The 26022-nt window shown below is 41.5% G+C and overlaps 1 protein-coding gene across 4 annotated transcripts; it reads right to left on the bottom strand.

Annotated features, from left to right (window-relative positions):
- Nucleotides 1–753: 753 nt before the first annotated feature.
- Nucleotides 754–23764, bottom strand: LOC106088994 (E3 ubiquitin-protein ligase Topors). 4 transcript variants are annotated; one of them, XM_013254735.2, is made up of 5 exons: nt 22211–23764; nt 21832–22140; nt 10171–10583; nt 7839–10092; nt 754–1930 (listed from the first exon to the last, which is right to left on the bottom strand). In XM_013254735.2, exons 1-4 carry the CDS (start codon nt 22801–22803, stop codon nt 7844–7846), a joined length of 3564 nt encoding a protein of 1187 aa, XP_013110189.2. In that variant the 5' UTR covers nt 22804–23764; the 3' UTR covers nt 754–1930; nt 7839–7843. The 4 variants fall into 4 exon arrangements, with proteins under 4 accessions (XP_013110189.2, XP_013110188.2, XP_013110187.2 ...); XM_013254734.2 differs by having other exon boundaries at nt 7839–10583; nt 22211–23081; nt 23613–23764; XM_013254733.2 differs by having other exon boundaries at nt 7835–10583.
- Between the last annotated feature and the right edge of the window lie 2258 nt (nt 23765–26022).

The raw sequence follows: 26022 nt of genomic DNA, 5'->3' as shown, positions 1-26022 counted from the left end.
ACAATAATTTATAGTGTAAAAACAGTAATATATCGTTAAAAAAACAATTGCATATTATTAAAAAAGTTAAAAAAGTTATTTATTTTTTTAGTAGTAATAACTTTTTTTAACAACCACCATTTGCTTTGTTTACCTTTGAGATGGCAAAAAATGCTCGGCGTATCGATTTTTTCTTCCCCGAAATCGATAACTTTTTGACAAATTACGATCGTAAGCCATGATCCAATTACGGAACGGAATTAATCTTCGAACAAAAACTCCCTCGATAACGGATGCGAGAATTAGGCCCCAGTTTGCATTGACGGAGATTGTCAGCGCTGTATGAACTACAAACCGTATGATAGTATTTTGATGGTTAAACGTATCAAAATACAACGGTTGCGTTGGTAGGTCATATTGTCAGAATGAATGAAGAAGCTCCAGTGAAGAAGTCTTTTAAAGGCGATCAGCATGCAAACCGGGACGGCCAGGAGGCCGACAAAAGAGATCAAGTGGTGAGAGACACCTCAAAACTCGGTGTCAGAGATTATAGAAGACGCGCAGAAGATCGAGGCACTTGGCACGCTTTTCTAAGTACGGCTAATGGGACAAATGTTCTGTCATAGCTAATTGAAGTATAGTAGGTAATATACTGTAGGTATGTGTTCTCAATGAACATCGCGGTTCTACGATTATATTCGATGCTTCCAAATAATTAATATTTTAGGATAGTTGACCTGGAACCAAGAACGCCAAAATAAAACGCATTTGGAATTGAATACACGAAAGTATGTATGTATTTCTTATCTATTCTGTTGTTTCTTCAAAGTGTGTATGTTGTTAGTGTTGTGGTGTCTGTTGACTGTCTGTTTGTAAGTATAATGAATGTATAATATCTATAAGTATTATAGTTAATTTATTTAATTGTAAAATATCGCTTATAAAACTTAGAACGAGAAAAGCATTTTTCTGTTTGTTGTTAATTAATACAATAACATCGCTGCATGTTTCATTATGATCGTATGAACAGTGAACACCATCGTCCACAGAAATCATATGTCATATCCAAGGACAAGTCAGCGAGATCCTGGATTGTGAAGTAAACTTTAGCAAATACATAAATATGTACAATAGTCGTCCGTCCTCTCCTACACAGTGCAGATGATGCATTTGGCTGTTGCAGAGTGGGAATCCTTTATTTAAGGAAAGTGTGGAAAGCAGTTGCGTATGCTTTTATGTAAGGATGTATTTAACATTTACAAAGTAGGTATGCATTGCTGTTTGGTAGGAAATAAAACACCATTACGTTCATATATTTTCTTTGTGATTATTTATAACACATTCTTATAATATTTATCCACCCATGGGCTTGTGGGCAGGATATGAAATAATAATATTCTAATCTGTGTATCTGCGTGTGTGTGTGTGTGTGTGTATGTATGTATGTAGATGCATATACTAGATGTTCGCACAGATTGGATTTCTACAAAAATATTTTGTATTTTTTATGTGACAGAAAATAAACAAATATAAATGTACATACAAAACTTAAAGGTATTCACTAAAATGTTACCATTTCTTTGTAAATAAAATCTTAAAATAAATTAAACTAGCGGTTGGTTGTGTTTGCAGATCTTGGCTTGACCTATTTCAAGTCATCCAGACAACAAAATCAAAGAACTCATTGTGGGATTGAGCGAAGTCAAACCACATCCTATATGATGACAATAATAGTATTAATAATGATGGATGTATTCATTGTGTTGGTAGTAGGTATGCATGGTGTAAAACAAATTTCGTATGCGTATGTCTATGGTTTCCGTGCTATTTGTGGTTCATTTAGTTTTTTTTTCTATTTATTATTGACGAGTGTCTCTCAAAATGGGATGAAGTGAGTGGAATTCCATTTTATTAAGCTGCATTTTAGGTATAGTTTAACGGCAGCTTAAACCTGAAACGAAAGACAAACAACATGTATATGTCACAATAGGTACGATAACAACAACAAAAATGAGTTCGGGAAGGCAAAAGTCGATCGGTGCCGACTATATAATACCCTATATCTACGCTATAAGTGGAAATTGGCAGCTATGTCTAATTCTGAAAGAAATTTCAGATGGGTTATAAAACAATGAACAGATTTTATGCAACCTGTCCCAGGTTTCAGGCATCAGAATAAACGCAAGAAGAGCTAGAATGGCACGAGAGTTCCAGCCTGCATTGCAGATGCTTGGGATCTGGCTAAACTTTAAAAAAGGGAATTCATTAAAGGCCTGGTTATGTTCTCGTAAAATGAACGTAGCATGTGAAAAGTAAAAGCGTGCAAAGTTCGGCCGAGCCGAATCTTATATACCCTCCACCATGAATCGCATCTGTCGAGTTCTTTTCCCGGCATCTCTTCTTAGGCAAAAAAAAGAAAGATTTGCTCTGCTATTAGGGCGATATCACGATATGGTCCGGTACGGACCACAATTCAATTATATGTTGGCGACCTGTGTAAAATGTCAGCCAATTCGAATAAAAATTTGGGGGGTTCAAGAAGTAAAATAGAGAGATTGATTTATATGGGAGCTGTATCAGACCGATTCAGACCATAATAAACACGTATGTTGATGGTCATGAGAGGATCCGTCGTGCAAAATTTCAGGCAAATCGGATAATAATTGCGACCTCTAGAGGCTCAAGAAGTCAAGATCCCAGATCGGTTTATATGGCAGCTAAATCAGGTTATGAACCGATTTTAACCCTATTTGACACAGTTATTGAAAGTCATGATAAAATACGTCATGCAAAATTTCATTCAAATCGGATAAAAATTGCGCCCTCAAGTGGCTCAAGGAGTCAAGATTCAATATCGGTTTATATGGTAGCTATATCAGGTTATGGACCGATTTGAACAATACTTGGCACAATTGTTGAATACCATAACAAAATACTACGTGCAAAATTTCATTCCAATCGGATAAGAATTGCGCACTCTGGAGGCTCAAGAAGTCAAGACCCAAGATCGGTTTATATGGCGGCTATATCAAAATATGGACCGATATGGCTCATTTACAATACCAACCGACCTACACTAATAAGAAGTATTTGTGCAAAATTTCAAGCGGCTAGCTTTACTCCTTCGGAAGTTAGCGTGCTTTCGACAGACAGACCGACGGACGGACATAGCTAGATCGACATAAAATGTCGCGATAATCAAGAATATATTGGGTTGCCCAAAAAGTAATTGAGGATTTTTTAAAAGAAAGTAAATGCATTTTTTATAAAACTTAGAATGAACTTTAATCAAATATACTTTTTTTACACTTTTTTCTAAAGCAAGCTAAAAGTAACAGCTGATAACTGACAGAAGAAAGAATGCAATTACAGAGTCACAAGCTGTGAAAAAATTTGTCAACGCCGACTATATGAAAAATCCGCAATTACTTTTTGGACAAACCAATATATACTTTATGGGATCTCAGACGAATACTTCGAGTAGTTACAAACAGAATGACGAATTTATAGACGGCTCCAAGATGGAGATAGGAACTGGTTTGGGGCTATACTCCTACACACACAACATCGGTATGTCGGTGAGACTGCCGGGGGAGTGTATGTTCTTTCAGGCAGAGCTCTAAACCGTAGCCGCAAAGGAAATTCTGGGAAGTAATTTAAAGTTTTCGAAATCAGTATATAGGCGGCCATCAAGGCCGTGGGTTCTAGGACAGTGAGGTCGAAGTGCGTAGCGGCATGTGTGGAATCCCTAGACAGTCTCGGTTTCACGACATAGTGCTAACATGGATTAGCGGATACGATGGCGCCGTTTTGGCGCTTACTCTTCTACCACTCTTTTCTTGTAATGTCTTCTTATCTATATTTTCACATGTTTCACTGGCCACCGAGTGAACTCTTTTTTTAATGATGGCGGCTACCCATTCAGCCTATACCTATACTATTAACAATAAATTGTAAAAAAATCACGCAGAGCAATCATAGAATAGGTGAACCCCGGCACGGGACTGCTGCGAGCATCACACAAGCTGGAAACATTCGAGTCCGAACTGTGTGGTGTTCACTGCTGTCACGAGAAGCTTAGCTGCGCATATGCAATGTGACGTCGTCCGCCTATTATCACTAGGTACCAGAGAATTGGTAAGAACACCACTCCTTTACGCGTTCCTATTGTCATCTCCGAAATCCGCGTTGATAATCCTGTCACGTAGCAGAGAAGCTCGGTTGGACCCCCGGCGGTCCAAAGTGATGACTATCGACCCTATCTCTACGTTATTAAATGCTCCCTCAATATCCGGGAATAGTGTCATCGCCCACTCCTCCAACTTGCCCTTCAGTTTTGCATGCTGTGCCCCATTAAAGTTCTCCGGCGTCAGTCCCCAATCTATATTGGTCATAATATTGATATTTTTATGCTTTGTTTATTTGTAATGTCAAATGCTAAGTTTTGTAAGGGTCGTGAAGTGCTGTTTCAGTGGACTTGTCCTTAGTATATGCATGCTGTTGCCGAGACAGGCGATCTCCAGGGATCTTTGCCCTAAGACATGTTTCTATTAAACTTTCTAGAGTTTTCACCACAAAGAACGGCACACAAATAGAACGAAAAGCTTTCATTTGATTAAAGGACCACGAATTTTAGCAAAACTTTCAATAAATTTCCCAAATTATCGTGTAAGTCGCAAAAATTGCTTAATTAATGGCTTCGCAATAGCGTGTCTTAATATCGCAAAGTAAAGTTCCTTTGTCAGTAATGACGCGATCCGAAAGCTTTAAGCTTTACGCACGAAGAATTCACATTTTTCAATTCCCATCCTGCTCCATACAAATAAAAAATTGCCAAACGTTTCCATATATATATCGAGTATCATTCCAAAATATCCGAGCTTTTGCGAAACGAAAAAAATTATTCAAAAATCTCATAAAAACCGCAGGACCACTTATCAGACCAAAAAGTATTCTCTTATCTTATTACGACCGGTGGAAGTAACAAAATTCGTTAAACGTCTAGACGATGCGCTAATAGGAGTTTAGTGATAAGCGATGGTCATATCCAAAACAATGAAGAGTTTCCATGTTCGCCAATGGAAAAACTTCTCGGACCGTTATCTTATTCAATTGGCGTAAATCAACTACCATCCGAAACGCACCAGCTTTTTTGGCAACCAAATGCGCTTTGCGTGCAGGGGATAAGGGGATATTGAATTTTTTCTTACATCCCTTTTCAAACAAATTTTGAAATTCTCCTCACTCCCTCCCTGAACAAAATTTGTAGATAAAATATTAAACTTGCGATTCACATCAAACTCTAGTCCATTGAATAATTTATCCGTCATCGAAATAGTTAATTTGGCATTTTCATGACCCATAACGAAACATAAGCTTAAGTAGTGAATCCGTTTAGTCGCGAACGCATGAAAAAGCTTCCTTCAGAAAATTTCGTCATTTTGTTTCTAACACATCGAAATATTGAATTGGGACCCAAAAATGTATATATATTCTTGATCGTCTTAACATTCTAAGTCGATTTAGCGCTGTCCGTCCATTTGTCTGTCCATCTGTCGAGAGCACGCTAGCTTCCGAAGGAATAAAACTAGGCGCTTCAAATTTTGCACGAATACTTCCTTTCAGTGTAGGTCGGTTGGGATTGTAAAATGGTTATATCGTCCATGTTTTGATATAACTGCCATATAAACCGATTTTTGATCTTGACTTCTTGAGCCGCTAGAGGGAGCAATTATTATCCGGTTTGGCTGAAATTTTGAATGAAGTGTTTTGTTCTAACTTCCACATACTGTGCTAAGTACGACCCAAATCGGTTCACTATCTGATATAGCTCCCATATAAACCGATCTCGAATCTTGATTTCTTGAGCTGCTAGAGGGCGCAATTATTACCCGATTTGGCTGGAATTTTGCATGAAGTGGTTTGTTTTGATTTTCAACAACTGTGCCAAGTTTGTTCTAAATCGGCTCATAACCTGATACAGCTCCTATATACACCGATCTTTCGATTATACTTCTTGAACATCTAGAGGACACAATTCTTTTCCGATTTGATTGAAATTCTGTACAACGGCTTCTTCTATTACGTATTAAATATGGTTCGAATCGAGATCTCTCGATTTTATTTCTTGAGCCACTATAGGGCGCAAGTTTTATCCGATCAGGGGAGATTTGGATTGTGAGAAGACGAGGCTATTGAAAGAAAGTAGACAGGAGCTCAGTAAAGCTCTAAGTATCAAAACAGGACATATAGTACTACGAGCTCACTTATGTAAAATCGGTGCGGCAAGTGATACCATGTGTAGGGCATGCGGGGAAGATGATGAGACGTTGGAGCATTTCCTTTGTCATTGCCCGTCTAACAGAAACTGGCACTTAGGTGGAGACACTTTACAGAGGTTAGAGGTTACTTTATGGTTTTTAGAGCGCACAACAAGCCGATTACTGGCTTAGGTGTATGTCCATAGTGGCATGGGGCGGATTAAAATCTGCACCCTCTTTTCAACTTAACCTAACCTAAGTCAGGGTTTTCCTCAGTTATTTCTTACACAAGTCGAAATCAATCTTACAATAGTGTAAAACAACAACATCATCTTTATATTATTTTAAACAAGACGTTTATTTAATTTTAAGTGGCAATTAGTAGAAAAAACAATTTTAGTATGAAGGCAATTGCCATCAGCTCCCAAAGGCTTAACCCGTTGCCATCTCCAATATGACAATAATACAAACATGCCTAAGCAAGTCAAAAAATGCTCACGAAAGTATCAGGAAATCAAAGGGCTAGAAACTAGGAGTAAGCGGCGCATCATTCTGCTTTATTTCATGAGGATAGGGTAGAGGTAAAGCCATGAACTTCCCACGACAAACAAAAGAAGTTGTAATCGAGACCATTATTACGTGACGTCATGAATCTCGGCTGGACAAGAGGATTTCTCCTCTCCAAATGAACTGGGTTTATTTGATATTGAAGGGCAGGGTATTTTGCCTAAATTAGGCCTAAATAGGAAGATTACGAATTGAATATCACCACAAAATTCAATGTATCTCCTGACTTAAGGTTATTGGTTACTAATGGGTGTATGAGTAGGAGAGGTCGAAAGTTGGTGCCTACGAGGATGCATATATGATACTGTCTAGATTGGCGATGGCTAATGGGCTTGTTATAAACCCAAGAAAGATTGAGCTCGTACTGTTTACCAGATGGACGAAACTCGGTTTGCTCAGGGGACTCATCCTGAATGGAGTGCTACTGCCGCTATCACTACAGATAGGGGACTTGCCTGGCCATTGCATTGCCATGACGTTCGCAACGCATTGGTCACATAAAGGGCGGACTTCTCAGAATTTATATTGTGCCACGGCCCTAGGATTGCGGAGAGAAGGCACAGGCTTATGGTGAACTAATGTTTTCTGTCTGAAATCTCTACAGTCGCATAGTCCACTCGCCGTTCTTGACTAATGTGTGTGGGCTTGATGTGGCAAATAGGAGGAAACTTCGTGAGGCTCCCATTACGGTTATAGCCATTAGATCCCTTCCTGTCTGGCACCGCACATTTCTAGAGCGATAGCGATTGAGGTTGATAGACGCGTCCCATTTAAACCAATAAAATCTAAGCTTAACAACCAGCACAGCAGTAAACATAAACAACTATTTTATAAAATTTGTATTTGAAGTTTACCTTAATGTTATATTTTTGTAAGACGAATACAAAATCGTTTTGACAATTGTAGTTCTATCAGATGTGCTGAAGCTCTCGCCTGATAGAAACGCCTTGATCTAGTCTTTTGTGTCGGTATTATGTTAGAATAATGATATACAAAAAAATAGTGAGAATAGAACTTACTATACTTACTTACACAATTTAGGAAAGATTATAATTTACAAAACCATTAGTGTTGCTGCTGCTGCTGTTACTGCTTGTTGCTGTTGTGGTTGATGAAACAGAACTTTCCGAACAGCTACTATTCGATGTATTGTCATCGGCTAAATCGGCAGTTGTTGTTGTTGTTGTTGCAGTGGGTTGTGCACCGAGGCGGCAACCCTTGCCGATGAAGGACTCCATCGGGTCAATCCGGTACATACAACCGGTTGGCATGGTATTAAAATCGGCAGTATTAAAGGATTGTTGTTGAGGATTATGAAAGTTGACTGCAGCTGAAGAAATTTGTTCGGCAGTATCGTTAAGAATTGTGTCCGTAGTTGTTGTGCTCATGCTTGCTCCATCGAATACATTGGATTCATGGGATAGATTTAGCGACGTTGGAATATTTAGAGCAGCTTCGCTGACATCGTCGTCATCTTCGTGGTTTCCCCCATTTTCATCCTCTTCCTCTTCTCGTGCCATAGGAGAAGATAAATTTGTTGTCTCATTGCTGCAATCATTATCTATGTGGTCTTGGGAATACTCGCCACTAACATTACTCTTATCCCCCTTATAATTGCACCTCTGCTGCTCACCGTTAGCATTGAGAAGTTGTGTTATTTGATCATCATTGTCGTCATCAGAACTATGCAAGTCAACGTCTGGCTGTGTAGTGGGTCTGCTATCGACATCATTATCATTTGCTTCAGAGGGAGCTGCAGGCGTTAGTGGAGTTTCTGGCAATTCTTGCTTAAACGTTGGACGTGGACTTCCCTCGTTCTTATTCTGAATCTGGCTATGTGACGCACTATCTCCCACCAATTCGTTCATTTCAGACTCTAAACAATTTGCAACTGTCGCTTCTAAACTGGTGTTACTAGATTTTCTCCTTAGCTTACTTTTAAGTTCAATTAATTTTAAATTATCACTTTCACTTTCATCGCTAGACGAATCCGAGTTAATATGCTTTGCGACTGCACCATTCGTCAAATCCGTGTTGTCACAGTGATCGACTTTCATTTGTTTTGCGTTGTCGATGGCCGTTTGTGAAGATCTGCGTAGCTTTCGCTTGCGTTGGTTATCAACCCTTTTGGCTATCACCCTCTGTTCCTGCTGCTTTCTTAGTGGTTCATTAACCGCTTTCAAGCGCCAAGAATTTTCTTCGTCGCTGTGGTCCTCATCATTGGATACATCAGTTCTACGAGTTTTTTTATGCTTCTCCTTTTGCCTCTTTAGTCTTTCGCCAATGGCCATGACAAGGGCAAAGTTTTTGCCCAAATGGCCATTGTCGTCCTCCTCTTCATCGTCATCGATGCCAGTCGATTGTTCGTTATTGGGTTTATTTCGCTTTCGTGAATCACTTTTTGATGAACTTCTGCATTGGCCACTTCTGGTCTTTTTTACCCTCCGTCGTTTTCGCGGGTTGGGGTTTCGTTTTTGCGCTGCAGATAGAACATACTCTTCATCGGTCGAACAGCCACTTTTAGCTTCTTCATTTGATTCAGAGTTCGAGGACGTTGACAAAGCAGTCGTACAACTACTGGAATGGCTACTCTCACTTGGTAAACGTTTGCCGCGACGTCTTGGCGGCTGTTGCGGATTAACTATGCTATTTCTCAGGGAATATTTTGTGCGCTTCATTCGCGACCTATCAGTACGCTGTTGTATGGAAAGACGCAGCGCTGCCGATGTACTGGCACCCACGTTATATATTTCCGCATTGCTCTGGATATCATTTTTCACAACATTTGACGATTGTTGATTGCGTTTCTTGGCCTCCACTAAGGCCGTAATCTTAATACGATTTGATGATCGTTTTGGCTTTTCTCCCCTGACATCATCCTCAGGCTCGCCTTCACTTGTACTAAACGTGGATTTGTTTAATGGTTTCGATTCCTCAATAAAAACTACATCTGAATCGGATGCAGAGTCTAAACTAACCATCTCGGGTGTACGTAAGTGCGGAGGTTTGCGTTCCAAAACGAATTCACATTCATCACTGCTTCCGGAAGTTAGTTCTATATTTTCGGCGACTGTAACAGTTGTTTGGGGTGGATTCGTATTACCATCAGGTTCAGAGCGAGCAGTAGCAGTGGACGCGGAAGCCTCTTCCGACTCGCCCCTTAAATCGATCACCAAGCTAACACCATCTTGTGCGACAGATCGCACAGAGCCACTTGAACTTAATGTAGCCTCAGCTGCCCTTCCGCCATTCGATGTCAAACGATTATGTATGGTCAAATTTATAGCTGTAAAAGAGTTGAGATGAGCATTTATTACTCTGTGATAACTTGGAACATTATCATCATCATAATCAATAGTCCCACCATTTGTCGATGCAGAATTTGGTATAGCTACGGTCGAATCGTCTGCCACATCAATATCATCAATATCATCATTATCGCTTGACTCTTCCGATGTACTGAACTCGATTACAACATCTTCATTTGACTGCGGAGAATATTCTACCACGCGATCATAGCCATTCATGTCATATGGTGACCGTGCGAAATTGTTAAGTTCATGAATAAAATGTGCCGTTTTATTTCCCAAAAACACTTGCAATCGGCGACGGAATGCTGGTGATAGTATATTCATTAGGCTTAATGCCGTATTTATTGATTCCAAAACTGTATTGACATCGTGCTGCGATTGCCCATCTTGCTGCGATTGGCGCAGCAGACATTGCAAATCCCGACTGATCCATGGTACCAAACGGTGGATTTGAGCTGGATTATCTCTAAAAGAAAAATAAATTGTGCAAAGAAATTTGTAAGATTAACATGGTTTCACATATGATTAACACAAATACACGTTAAAATAATAAAAAGAACAATTTATAGCCATATAAAAAAAAGAGTCCGGAAACCTAACTGAAGCTCAATAGTTTTTGAAGCATTACGATGGTGCGGACTGTGGATACTTTACTGTGGCAAATTAAGATAATTTTCCCAAAGTCTCTGGTGAATATAAAACCCACACACTGGTTATAGGCGGACACTTACATCATCATAAAAATGCAAATTTTCCCATGAACATTCCATTAAGGAACAAAGGGGATACTTGTCTCTCATATCAATGAGTGCTGTTCGATGCAAGTTTAAGCTCAAGGATAAAGAAAGTCCGAACGGCTTGCCGCCGAGCGACACCACTTAGTAGAGAAGATAACACGGCTCACACGGCTCGCCACCACTAGGAGGGGATAATCCAGATCTTTCCGGGATATGAACGCAGACATGCAGCGTCTCAAAGGCGAACATTCTTATCTCTGGGCTCTTCATTCACTCCAATTATCGTAGGATACCAAAAAAACCGGCATGTGTAGCTGTGGGCATCACACAGGTTCGAACTTCTGAAGCCCGATCTGTGTGGTGGTCATCACTGTCCCGATAAGCATAGCAGCGAGCTTCCTGGGTCCATAGGTTGCGGATGGTGAAATGCTCCATATGGAGTAGCTGCAACGGCAGTCGCGGACAATCAGCGTTATCGAGCGGAGAGTCTCAGTGAGAGGCCGGGCGGCTCCGGCTCTTGCATAAATACTGAGTGCCTATGATGCTCGATATGACAAGGCGAGTTATTGGCTCCTTTGAATAACCAATGGCCACCATGTCCCCGCTCCTATCGGTTCTTTGAACCGTAACGTGCTTGCTCACCTATAGGAGCTTGACGAGGATCGTTGTTGTTGTTGTAGCAGTTTGTTGTGTTCTATCTTTCGTCTACTTGATTCAGTTGAGTGTCCAGATCCAGGAACTCTGCGACTAAGATGGATTGCGTCCATAGGGATCTGGGTCTGAGTCGAGTGGGTCTGGCTTGGCAGTCAAACAATCGGCCACAATTGGGACATACATCTTGCACGTCTGCATCAATCCTTGCTCTGTAGGAATTGAGGCGTAATTGATCCAGAACTACTCTGGTTTGCTGGGGGAGGTCAAGTTATGAGTTAGGTCTTCGCACTGGTTTGTCACCTGATGGAGGTGGTCTACATGAGAACTGAGGAGACAGACCGTCGCATTTCGAAGGGCGGCATTCTGACAGATCTGAATATTATTCCACTGCGTGTCACAGAGCTGACGAGACCACACTGGCGCTCCATAACTTACCACAGACCCGCTAATTTCTTTGTACGTAGTCAACAAGATTTCTTTGTCTCCATCCCAAGTGCTGCCGGCAAGTGACTTGAGGACCTTGTGTCTATTTTTGACTTTATTGCAAATTGCTGTGCTTTGTGGAGAGAATGTGTAAGAGTTGTCAAATGTGACACCAAGTCTTTTGGGACACTTGATGGTCAGAATCATTTCTCCATCCACCATCACAGTCAGCTCAGAATTAACCTCACGCGTATTTGTAGTGAGGTCCTGATGCCTTGATCGTACAATCGTCCGCATATGATACGATCTCTATGCCGTCTGGAGGGAATGAAATGGAGGATAGGTAGAGGTTAAACAGTGCCGGAGACATCACCCCGCCCTGGGAGAACTCCCTGTTTCGCTCTACGGTGCTTCGACTTCTTATTCCAAAATTCCGCAAATGACTGGCGACCACACAGATATTTCGCGAACCAGCGTTTCAGACCTGGCTGGAGGGACGTTTTGGCGATGTCTTCAAATAGTTCAGTGGCACGAGGACCGTCCTTTCACATGGCCTGGGCTGATTGAAGCCACGGCAAATGTGTGCGGTGATGGAATGCAAAGCAGTTGTAGTGCTATGCAGTCTTCGGAATCCATGTTGATGCTCGGCGAATGGAAATTCTCCTACGAAGCTCGGAAGGAGTAATGCCTCAAGCGTCTTTGCTACTGGTGAGAGAGGGGAGATCGCTTTGTACGGATCTCTTCGGATCAGTCACAGTAACGTCGCCAAAAGTGACTGAGGTCCCGTCATCCCGAGACTGACTTAACAGTAGACCATAACATGCTTAAACAGGTGCCTAAGTTACATTGGTCCAAGTGTTCCAGCCACAAATTCCGCTTATGTTCATTGACTACCCTCTTTATTTCCAGATTCAGCTCGCTGATTCTGGGGTTAGTGGGGTCCGTACAACGAATCCCATCACGATCGTCTGCGAGTACCACTGCCTGCGTCGACTGGTATATAGCGAGTTGCTGCTGCGTTAATGATATCTCGGAATTTACTCCCGACAACTAGCACATCCAAGGGGGAATCAGTTCACTGAAGCCGCGATTGGTGTACTCTCTGAAGCCAGTCCAATCGGCCTTCTTCTGATTGATAAACGTCCGGCGCTCAGAGGTTATGAAGTCGGGTGGTCAGTATATGGTGAAAATTATGGGGAGGTGGTCTGATCCTAAAGAAATGACGGCTTGCAACGATACGTCACTCAGGAGATCAGGGTCGAGCTAGCTGCTACACCTCCTTGTAATCTTAGTGGGCCATCCTCATTCACCTTGTAAAACGTGGAGCCTTCAATTTGCTCTGCCAAAGCTATGCTCCGCTGGTCATTACCTAGGGTAGAATGCCATGAAATGTGATGCGCATTAAAGTCCCCTGGAACCAGACGATTATGGCCAGATAGTAGACAGGGCTTGTAACCCTGGCCGTTAATTGGGACACAGCTACCAACCGGCTGTATGTACACGTTGTATAGCTCCATCTCGGCAGTAACTGCTCTGATTGCTATCCCCATGCACTCCATGTAGGGGTCACTAGCGCCAGGCACAGGCGAGATGGGTCTATACTGCATACTCAATCCCCCACCTCCATTCCTTGAGCGATCCTTACGTAGCACATTGTACCAGTGACAACTCTGCAAGCTGCAGGTGTTGGTCAGCTTTGTCTCCTGAATCGCTGCAACCAATATGTTCTTCTAACTCATAAAATCCCAAATCCCGTCGATCTTGCCACCGAGACCTTTGCAATTCATTTGTAAAAATGATACACATCTCGGCACTGGCCTGGCAATATTGGGGCTGGGATGGGGGTGTTGCGTATATTTCCGCACGCTAGACGTCGGGGGGTCCATAGTCCGACGACCGCACAGAACCTTGCAACTTATTCAGTGTGACTATACTCCCGTAGTGATGTAAGGCCAGAGCAAGATAGGAAATGTACCCACTCCATGCACCGGTTACACCTCACTGACACCGTCCGATGGTGGAGGCGGTTCTGGCAAACCGAACAGAACCAGAGTCCGGGGTTCTTTTCAATCCCTGTAGAACCAGACCGGACCAGAAGCGTCCGGAGAAGGCACTCTCCCATGACGAAACAAGACGAACACGTGCACTAAGGCAGCAGCCCTTGCCGATGAAGGATTCCATCGGGTCAATCCGGTGCGCACAACCGGCTGCCATGGGATTTTCACATTCACATGCAAATCGGATCGTCACCTCAACATGCAAATGTGGCTACAACAACAAGAACCAAAAATGTGTATGCCGACTAACCCTTTCCGGGAATTTTCGAACTTATTTTAGCTCTGCTCTTTTTGTGTTTTTCTGATTAAGATTTCATGATTTCTTTACAAGTTAGAATTACTTTTCTTGTTATAGCCATTAACAATATATTATTGGCTCTGGAAGAAAAATATGTTGTTGTTGTTGTTGTAGCAGTTTATTGTGTACTATCTTTCGTCTGCTTGATTCAGTTGAGTGTCAAGACCCAGGAACTCCGCGACTAAGATGGGGTGCGTCCACAGGGATCTGGGTCTGAGTCGAGGGGTCTGGCCGGGCAGTTAAACAGGTGACGTGTATCGTGCGGTCCCTGGTTACAATCGGGACATACATCTTGCACGTCGGCATCAATCCTAGCTCTGTGGGAATTGAGGCGACTGCATCTGCCGGAACGTAATTGAGCCAGAACCACTCTGGTTTGCCGGGGGAGGTCGATTTCTTCGGGTGCAATGGGTGGCGGTCGTTCTCCAAGGACTACATTTACCCGGTAGCCAATTAACGCGTCTGCTACCGTGTCTGCATGAATGTTGTTCAGACCCGCTTGATATGCCGCTTCATCTAGAGGTTCTCTCTTGTAGCGCTGGACCTCACGCTCTAGATCGTGTAGATCAACCTTAAGGCTTCTGGGCGGTGAGTATCTATCCACAAGATGATGATTTGGATGATTTCTGCGATAACAGCCCAAAAGGTATTGCTTAGACAGCATGTAGTTATGTCTTCGCACTGGTAGGATCTTTGTCTCCTGATGGAGGTGGTCCACATGAGAACTAAGGAGACAGCCCGTCGCAATTCGGAGGGCGGCATTCTGACAGATCTGAATATTATTCCACTGCGTGTCACAAAGTTGACGTGACCACACTGGCGCTGCATAACTTACCACAGACCGGCCAATTGCTTTGTACGTGGTCAACAAGGTTTCTTTGTCTGCACCCCAAGTGCTGCCAGCGAGTGACTTGAGGACCTTGTTTCTACTTTTGACTTTATTGCAGATTGCTGTGGCATGTGGGGAGAAAGTGTAGGAGCTGTCAAATGTGACGCCAAGTATTTTGGGACACTTGATGGTCGGAATCATTTCTCCATCGACCATCACAGTCAGCTCAGAATTCACCTCACGCGTATTTGTAGTGAACAGTGTGGCTGAAGATTTGGTGGCGGATATCTTCAGATTTCTTGCAGCGAAATATGAGGCAAGCTCGTTGAGGTAGACGTTCAACCTATCGCAGATGTCATCAATGGGTGGGGGACCTGATGCCATGATCGTACAGTCGTCCGCATATGATACGATCTCTATGGGATGGAGGATAGGTAGAGGTTAAACAGAGCCGGAGATATCACCCCACCTTGGGGAACTCCCTGTTTCACTCTACGGTGTTTTGACTTCTTATCCCTAAATTCCACAAATGACTGGCGGCCACACAGATAATTCGCGACCCAACGTTTCAGGACTGGCTGGAGGGACGTGTTGGCGATGTCCTCAAATAATTTGGCATGGCTGACCGTGTCGAATGCCTTCGATAGGTCCAGTGCCACGAGGACCGTCCTATCACATGGCCTGGGTTGATTGAAGCCACGGCAAATGTGTGTGGTGATGGCATGCAAAGCTGTTGTTGTGCTGTGCAGTCTCCGAAATCCGTGTTGATGCTCGGCGAATGGAAATTCTCCTACGAGGCTCGGGAGGAGTAATGCCTCAAGCGTCTTAGCCACTGGTGAGAGAAGGGAGATCGGTCTGTACGACTCCCCCAAACTCGGGTCTTTACCAGGCTTCAGTAGCGGGATCACTCTGCCCATTTTCCATCGGGAACTATAAGAGTGTTCAATGACAGGTTAAGGAAAGTGGTAAGGTACTCAACTCCAGGTAAATCCAGATTCTTCAGCATCAATGTAGAGATTCCGTCGGGGCCCAACGCCTTGGAAGGTTTGGCGCCAGGGATGACATTCGTAACTTCGCCCACGGTAAATTGTGATGGCTGTTCATCGGCTCGGAGACCACGAATACGGCGAATGGCTCTCCTCCTTGCTCTGTCTCTCTCGGGATGCACAATAAATTGACGGTTGAACAACCTGGCGCATCTCTTCGGATCAGTCACGGTTAACTCGCCAAAAGTGACTGAGGTCCTGTCGTCCCGTCTACCGGGGTTCGAGAAAGACTTAACAGTGGCCCACAATTTGCCTGCACCGGTGCCTAAGTTACATTGCTCCAAGTGTTCCAGCCACAAATTCCGCTTATGTTCGTTGACTACCCTGTTTATTTCCAGATTCAGCTCGCTGATTCTGGGGTTAGCGGGGTCCATAGCACGAATCCCATCACGCTCGTCTGCGAGTACCACTGCTTGCGCCGGGAAATTGGGTCGCACTTGCGGTATTCGACCGGCTGGTATAAAGCGAGCGGCTGCTGCGTTGATGATGTCTCGGAATTTCCTCTCGGCCACAAGCACATCAGAGGGGGGTGGCAGTTCATTGAAGCGGCGATTGGTATACTCTCTGAAGCTAGTCCAATTGGCCTTCTTGTAATTGATGAACGTCCGGCGCTCAGAGGTTATGAAGTCGGGTGGTCGGTCGGTGGTGAGGATTATGGGGAGGTGGTCTGACCCCAAAGAGATGACGGCTTGCCAGGATACGTCACTCAGGAGATCAGGGGATGCGATTGAGATGTCTGGCAAGCTGCTGCACCTCCTCGTAATCCTAGTGGGGGCATCCTCATTCACCGTGCAAAACGTGGAGCTATCTATCTGCTCTGCCAAAGCTATGCCACGCTGGTCGTTACCTAGGGGAGAATGCCATGACGAGTGATGTGCATTAAAATCCCCCAGAACCAGACGACTATGGCCAGATAGCAACCCACTTATGTCGGGGCTGTAGGCCTGGCCATTAATCGGGACACAGCTACCAACCGGCGGTATATACACGTTGTATATCTCTATCTCGGCAGTACCAGACCTGACTGCTACCCCCATACATTCCATGTATGGGTCACTAGCGTCAAGCGCAGGCGAGATAGGTCTATACTGCACGGAATGGTGTATAACGAAGGCCAATCCCCCACCTCCATTCCTTGAGCGATCCTTACGTAGCACATTGTAGCCGTGACAACTGTGCAAGCTGCAGGTGTTAGTCAGCTTCGTCTCCTGGATCGCTGCGACCGATATGCTCTTCCGACTCATAAAATCTACAATCTCATCAATCTTGCCTCGCAGTCCATTGCAGTTTAACTGCAAGAACGATACATTTCCCGACACTGGCCTGGCAATAGTAGGGCTAGGGTGCTGTCGTTGCATAAATTGCCGTACGGGAGAGGTCGGGGGGGTCACATAGTCCGACGACGAGGACGCCGAAGGCGACGCTTGTGACCCACTGCTGGCTATGTTCGCACAGCACCTAGCGACATAGCCAGTATGACTATACTCCCGCAGCAAGTTGGGCCAGAGCAAGAACGGAAATGTACCCACTCCAAGCACCGGTTACACCTCACCGACACTGACCGATGATGAAGGCGGTTCTGGCAAACGGAACAGAACCAGGGTCCGGGGTTCTTTTCAATCCCGGCACGGACCAAAAGCATACGGAGAAGGCACTCCGGGATGTGCCTCTCCCATGACGAAAAAAAGACGAACACGTACACTGAGGCGGCAGCCCTTGCCGATGAAGATTCCATCGGGTCAATCCGGTGCGTACAACCGGCTGCCATGGGATTGTAAAAATATGTAAAAGTTGTTGCGTATGCTCATGAGAGCGCTGTGAGAAGGCAAACCTATATGCTAGGAGGTATCTCTCTGGCTATCGCAGAGACCATCCCAATCACAATCTTGAGGATAGGCATTCACCGCGCAGAGATAATCTTGGGGATCTACATGATCTACAACATAGGGTTCAGCGCTACAAAAAAGAACCTCTAGATCATGCAGTGTTTAAGGCGGGTTTAGATAGCATTCACGCAGACACTGTAGTAGAAGCGATAAGCAGTTGCCCAGTGAACGCATTCCTTTGAGATCGACCTCACCCATTGCTCCTGAGGAATTTTGCCTCCATCGGCAAACTTGTGTTCCGGTAGATGCAGTCGCCTCAACTCCTAAAGAACTAGATATAGAGCTAGTTATGGATTTATGTCCCGATTGTACTTAGAACTTAGACACTGAACTTGTTCAAAAAACGGGTGCAAGTTTTTACATTTTTATACCCTATCCACTACTGTAGCACAAGGAAGATCTATCCCATGGCAACCGGTTGTGCGTACCGGATTGACCCGATGGCGTCCTCCATCGGCAAGGGCTACCGCCTCAGTGTACAACACACAGATACAACAACAACAAAAACAACAATGAAGATAGATAGACCCATTAACAAGCATACCAATTCACTCAGAATCACTTTCTGATTCGATCTAGCTTTGTCCGTCTGTCTGTCTTTTCTGTTCAGAAATTGAAAGAAGTCGGTTCAGATTTGGATATAGCTCCCATATATAGGTTCGTCCGATTTGGACTTATACTGCAATATCGTCATTTGTCAACCGATTTTGCTCAAGCATAAAATTTTAATGACATTTTCTTCAAAAACAAAATTTCAACGATATTTTTAAACAAAATTTCAACGATTTTTTTAAACAAAATTTTAATTAATTTTTTTTTTAACGAAACCTTATTGCAATTTCTTCTTAAGAATTTTTCAAAGAAATCTTTTTTAAATAACAATTGAGATTCCATTGCAGGATATTGTGCGGCGAACTGACATCTGTGGGTATAGCTCCAGCAACATATAAGCTAAGTCTTCAGTATGACAGCGTGCTGTGAACGCTCCAAAATTATGTGTCTCATTCTAATTTTGAAGGAATCTACCGCTTTGCTGTCGTTTGTTGGAATAGATGTCTCAGTCATTGTGCCTGTCTTGACCGATCACTCACTGTGCTTGTGATATCATAATGGACGAAAATGTCTAATTGAGTCTGAGTTAGGCCACCGTGGCGCAGAGGTCAGGCGAAAATTTGCTATAGTCAGATTGTTATTAAACCCTAACTTATTTTTTTCAGTATGTCTGCACCCAAAGCTGGATTTTTTTAGAAGATCGCAAGATTTTTGTTTTCGGAGCTTGAAGATTTGGTGGGGATAAAATACAAACATACAGAGTGTATGTTTGTATTTTATAACCTGAGTATAAACCTAATTAAATTCAATTAACTATCTTAACCTTAAGAGATAATTTAGTTGTCTCACCAGCCATATAAACTAAATAAAGAAAATAAAAATAATGCTAGGTGGGAGACAGCGATAAATATATAGTGGTCCTATGCAGTGCACAATAGCTTAGATTTCAAAACCCTTTGAAAACAGAGCAGCTTTGAAAATCAAAAGCAAGACAGAATGTCATTAGATTGAAAAAAAAAATTAACCGGCAGCAAAAGATTAATAAAGCTCAAGAAGTTTTAAACGGAAAACGTTGTTGAAATGGGAATAGATTCGCAACTAACTCATAAGGCAGTCGGTCCCAGCATCTTGTCACTCTAACTTCATATGATCTCGCATATATGTTATATTTTTTATACAGTACAGTTTGAGAGTTATCGGCGGTTATTTGACTGTGGAGAATATACTACTATGCGTTAGAATCCAATCTTGTCATACGATAGCCGTGAATAAAATGTGCATAACGAAGAAAATTGTTCTGCCTATATGGCCTAAGCCTTGTGCTTTGAAACTAAAGATTGCTAAAACATGCCCCTAACTACATATGTATAAATCTAATAATTCTACATATGTATAAATATAAATAGAATGTTTGATAGAATCATAAATCAGAGCGTGATAGGCATGTGCAGAAATCGAAAGAAGTTTCAAATTCTTTTATCGTGGGGTACATTTCCATAAAATGTAACAAAATATTACAGAGTTGAATAGAAAGTCTGGGTTGGCGTCCTCCATCGGCAAGGGCTACCGCCTCAGTGTACAACACACAGATACAACAACAACAAAAACAACAATGAAGATAGATAGACCCATTAACAAGCATACCAATTCACTCAGAATCACTTTCTGATTCGATCTAGCTTTGTCCGTCTGTCTGTCTTTTCTGTTCAGAAATTGAAAGAAGTCGGTTCAGATTTGGATATAGCTCCCATATATAGGTTCGTCCGATTTGGACTTATACTGCAATATCGTCATTTGTCAACCGATTTTGCTCAAGCATAAAATTTTAATGACATTTTCTTCAAAAACAAAATTTCAACGATATTTTTAAACAAAATTTCAACGATTTTTTTAAACAAAATTTTAATTAATTTTTTTTTTAACGAAACCTTATTGCAATTTCTTCTTAAGAATTTTTCAAAGAAATCTTTTTTAAATAACAATTGAGATTCCATTGCAGGATATTGTGCGGCGAACTGACATCTGTGGGTATAGCTCCAGCAACATATAAGCTACGTCTTCAGTATGACAGCGTGCTGTGAACGCTCCAAAATTATGTGTCTCATTCTAATTTTGAAGGAATCTACCGCTTTGCTGTCGTTTGTTGGAATAGATGTCTCAGTCATTGTGCCTGTCTTGACCGATCACTCACTGTGCTTGTGATATCATAATGGACGAAAATGTCTAATTGAGTCTGAGTTAGGCCACCGTGGCGCAGAGGTCAGGCGAAAATTTGCTATAGTCAGATTGTTATTAAACCCTAACTTATTTTTTTCAGTATGTCTGCACCCAAAGCTGGATTTTTTTAGAAGATCGCAAGATTTTTGTTTTCGGAGCTTGAAGATTTGGTGGGGATAAAATACAAACATACAGAGTGTATGTTTGTATTTTATAACCTGAGTATAAACCTAATTAAATTCAATTAACTATCTTAACCTTAAGAGATAATTTAGTTGTCTCACCAGCCATATAAACTAAATAAAGAAAATAAAAATAATGCTAGGTGGGAGACAGCGATAAATATATAGTGGTCCTATGCAGTGCACAATAGCTTAGATTTCAAAACCCTTTGAAAACAGAGCAGCTTTGAAAATCAAAAGCAAGACAGAATGTCATTAGATTGAAAAAAAAAATTAACCGGCAGCAAAAGATTAATAAAGCTCAAGAAGTTTTAAACGGAAAACGTTGTTGAAATGGGAATAGATTCGCAACTAACTCATAAGGCAGTCGGTCCCAGCATCTTGTCACTCTAACTTCATATGATCTCGCATATATGTTATATTTTTTATACAGTACAGTTTGAGAGTTATCGGCGGTTATTTGACTGTGGAGAATATACTACTATGCGTTAGAATCCAATCTTGTCATACGATAGCCGTGAATAAAATGTGCATAACGAAGAAAATTGTTCTGCCTATATGGCCTAAGCCTTATGCTTTGAAACTAAAGATTGCTAAAACATGCCCCTAACTACATATGTATAAATCTAATAATTCTACATATGTATAAATATAAATAGAATGTTTGATAGAATCATAAATCAGAGCGTGATAGGCATGTGCAGAAATCGAAAGAAGTTTCAAATTCTTTTATCGTGGGGTACATTTCCATAAAATGTAACAAAATATTACAGAGTTGAATAGAAAGTCTGGGTTGGCTTTACAAATGCAATAATATATGATGTAAGTCTCACCTATAATACTGAGCACTGCTTTCACGGAATCGCCCAGTTATATCACAAACTGGCAAAGCATATAGCCTGCGATCGTATACATAACGACGCCATAATTGGCTCAAATTGCTGTCAGGATAATCTTGGCGGTACAAATCCAATAGCTCGCCCCTATACACATATTGATTGCGTAAACTTCGAATTGCTGTAGTACGATTGTTACCGGCAGCTGGGATACCAGCCGATGGCACAGAACCACTGCCGCCGCCGCCAGGATAAATGAATAAAGGACGATGTACACGCTCATTCCATGCTTCTGAGCGACCAATGCTGGAATTGAATTACAGTAAAAATATAAATATTTGCTTTGCATATTCATAGGAATAAACTTGAGACTTACTTTTGACTCACTACACCATATATACGCATTTGCGTCAAATCCATTTCATAGTGCGAATTCGTAATCGGTACGGTTGGCGGTTGAACGTGGTACTCCTCAAATTGATCTTCAGACTTAACATTGTGTATGATGGATTTGAAGGTTTGTTTGCACAATGGACACTCCGGCTTTACTTTGCTCCATTCGCACAGACATTTGAAACAAAACTGATGCATACACGAATCCGTAAAACACTTGTTCTTGCACCGTCCCAAACAAATGGCACAGTTCGGTGGGGGAGAAGCCACTCTCTCGCCATTGCCATCAGCTGATGTGCCCGCTGCTGAATTTAGGGGTTCTTCGGACTCACTATCACTACTACTTGATGATCTAGGCAACGTTTTGTGTTGCTGCAGCTCGACAACAACACCACTGCCTTCTCCCACCCCAACAACATTGTCGTGAGCATCTGCGTTTCCCAGAGAAACTGCGACAGAATCTTGTGCTAAATTATTGGCTTCCATGGGTATCTGATACAACGTTTCGCTGTGTTGTGCTGAACTAATATTGCTGCCATTAATAGAAGGTGACGATGTATTATTCAATAGCTCCATCACACTCTCCAACAGATCCAAAAAGAGTAACAAATCCAACTACTCGATCGCAGTCACGTTTTTGCTAGATATTCCCAATTTTTGCTTTGATTTATTAAGAAAAACGTTCAACTTGTCTTGTACCAAAGATATGTCGATATGTCTACATTTTTTTCTCTGCTCTTTTCTTTGTATTATGCACGCACTTCACTCACCATTCATTCATTCATTCACTAGACTGACATTCGTCGGCAGTCATTTTTGTTTTTGTTTTAAGTTTTCGTATCAATTCAGTTTTTCTTATGATCAAGACATAAAATAGTTACATTTGTAGTACATATGTAGTTTGTAAATGTACCTTTCGTTATTTTATAAACATTAACAAGAGCGGAATCATTAGAAAAAATAACTAGGCTTTTAAGATATTGTCTGTTTACGAAAAGGAAGAGAATGACGGAACGAATGAGTACCAAGTACCCGTGTTACGAAAGATAACAAAATCGAAGTAACTGAGAACAAAAAACTCAAAATTTCATTTATACGACTTTTTGGTTTTCGAAGGGCAACCCCTTATTGCCAATAAAGCAGGACGAAATCATAGTTTATTCTCAACAAAAATATATGAATTGTGATACGCCGATTACTTATAATTTATACACGAAATTAATTTTCTTATTTTGAAAGATCATGAAATCTTTTATTTCCAAGAATTTATGATTTCACAGTTTTTTTGTCTATTCGGCTTGAAGTCACACGTAATTTGTGTTGCTGAGCAAGGCAAAAGTATGTACACACACATTAAAAATCACTTATAATAATATTCGTATTACGATTAAAAGAAACTGGTAGATTGTTTGCTATGAACTTTCAATAGCATTTGTCCCATTCTCAAATTTGATTTACAAACTTCACTAGCATATTCGATATCTATTGATTAATACAATATAAAATAAATCAGCACGTTCCAGAGCCAGCTGTCTGAGAAAATGACAATGCCAGCTTGCATGAATATGTTTTCAATGGGAAATGTTGTCAAGTTCTAGGTGTAGTGGGGAAGATTGTCTACAATAGATGGGGTCAAGAAGTTATTGTAGTATACCATGGCGAAACAATTAAAGGTGGTCTTATTTGTACAACAACCACAAATCATATGGTGCAATGCGCCAATTTGACATCAAGCTGATCGATGGTTTGCCAGGATTCACTGAATCCTGATGGTTTGCCAACACACACAAAGAAATTTGTGTGCGTACATGAGCAGAGAATATGCGAGAAAGAAGATGAGAACAAAGAGAATGCAAACAAAAATCTGAAATTTTAATACCGTCAAACCTGGCTGGCTGTTAACAGCTGTTCGCGGGAGGCCACCTCGTTAAATCCGGCTTGGTAGTATAATTTAATTTGCACACTTCCACTCATGGCGAAACAATTAAAGGTGTCCTCCAAACATTTGGAAGTAACTCTCTCACTCCCTCCCAGAATAGTCACTTTTTAGGTCCTTTTTTTATGAAAGTTTGTAGAGATTTTATGATTTAAAACAACAAAATACATTACTGTCGGAATTCTATCATTCATGCTTCCCTAATTAGTTTCTCATAATCAACTGTAATTTCTTCAAATTTAAAAATAGATTTTATGTTGTTGTTTTAGACGCTAACTCAAAAAACCCCACACAAGAGAATTTTTTGTTTACTTAGCCTTCTGTAATGAAGAGAGGCCGGTTGCACAGAGGGATTGCTTACGCCTCACAATCGTAAGGTTGGCTGTTCAAATCCCAGGCAGGGAAAATCATTGCAAATAAAATCTTCGAATATTAATTTTGATTTGGAAAAGAAATGAATTAGAAAGAGAAATAAATCAAAATAAGCCTCACTCTAAAAGGTAAAAAAAAACATTAGGCAAATAAAAATTTATTTTTATTAATGATGTTGATAATCGAATTTTCAACTTTTTTAGTCCCTATTTAGTCACTCATGGGTATATACCGCCAAGTGGCACGTTTTCTCCTGTACCGAGACACTAATTAGAGTAAAAAATGATATCGCCTGAGATTGCTTTCAACTTTCTTGAGTGCAGATTTAGTGACTCGTACGATAGAAAATGTTTGCAGGGTGGTCTCATTTGCACAACAACCACAAATCATATGGTCCAATCCGCCATTTAGCCATCAAGCTGATCGACGGTTTGCCAACACGCAAAAGAAACTTGTGTGCGTACATGAACAGAGAATATGCGAGAAAAAAAGACGACAACAAAGAGAATGTAAACAAAAATCTGGCCGGCTGTTAAGTTATTCGCATGAGACCACTTTTTTAAATTCGCTTATAGTGCCATCACACTATATGTTCTTTTCTAATGACATGTCAAATTTTGCTATTTTTAAAGTTGCACACATAGTGTGAGACCAGGATTCACTGAATAAGGTTAAGCCAAGCGATCAGCCGATATACTTTTTTTTTAATATTTGGCAGTACTTGGCATTGAGGATGTCAACTTGTTCTCTTTTTACATTCATTCTTTGTTTACGTTTTCTCCTATATGATGACATTTTCAATCGTCAGATTTGACATCCTTAATTATGGGGCCTATCCACTTTGTGTTTTGCATGTGACCTAACCTTCTATTAGTGAATCCTGGTGTGAGACGAATGAAACTAAAGCTGAGTATTCTGTTCAGCTTTTCAGGCGGAATGCTATTAAACTCCATAAAAAAAACGTCGACAAAATGCAGGTGGAAAATTGGTGAAAAAGTAGTACTCTGTTTTTATTGAGGAAAATTGCAAATATAACTTTTAGTGGCAACGCTTGACATTATTGTCGGCATTATTTTTGTTTTATTGGTTCGTTTTTTTTTGTTATTTTATTTATATGCGAAAAAAATAATAAAACCATAAGTGCAGATTTAAAACGTGTTTTGGTATGAAAATAAAACCAAAACATTACTGTCAAATTCCGCTCGCGGAACAATTAAAGATTTCCGCTACTTCTTCTGACGGTCGATGGTGAGAACTATGGGGAGGTGGTCTGATCCCAATTTTGATTACACTTCCGGGCACTGGCCTGGCATGCTGCGTGTATATTGCCGCACAGGAGAGGTCGGTGGGATCACAAAGTCCGACGATGAGTAAGAAGAAGGCGACGACGACGCTTGTGACCCACTGATGTCTATGTTCTCACAGCCCCTTGCAATATTCAATGTGATTGTACTTCCTTAAGGTTGGTACTATATTCGGTTTTCGCG

This window comes from Stomoxys calcitrans, chromosome 5 (genome assembly GCF_963082655.1).
Source record: "Stomoxys calcitrans chromosome 5, idStoCalc2.1, whole genome shotgun sequence".
Lineage (NCBI taxonomy): Eukaryota > Metazoa > Arthropoda > Insecta > Diptera > Muscidae > Stomoxys > Stomoxys calcitrans.
Note: the sequence above shows the minus strand (reverse complement) of the source record. Positions and strands in the feature narration are given on the sequence as shown.

Bases quoted from the DNA above. Each gene is read 5' to 3' on its own strand.
- LOC106088994 (XM_013254733.2), bottom strand. From the start codon at position 22,803: ATGGAGCTATTGAATAATACATCGTCACCTTCTATTAATGGCAGCAAT. The intron at 22,141-22,210 runs GTAAGTCTCAAG...ATTCAATTCCAG, and splicing joins TATGGTGTAGTGAGTCAAAA to CATTGGTCGCTCAGAAGCAT. The intron at 10,584-21,831 runs GTGAGACTTACA...TTTTTCTTTTAG, and splicing joins AGCAGTGCTCAGTATTATAG to AGATAATCCAGCTCAAATCC.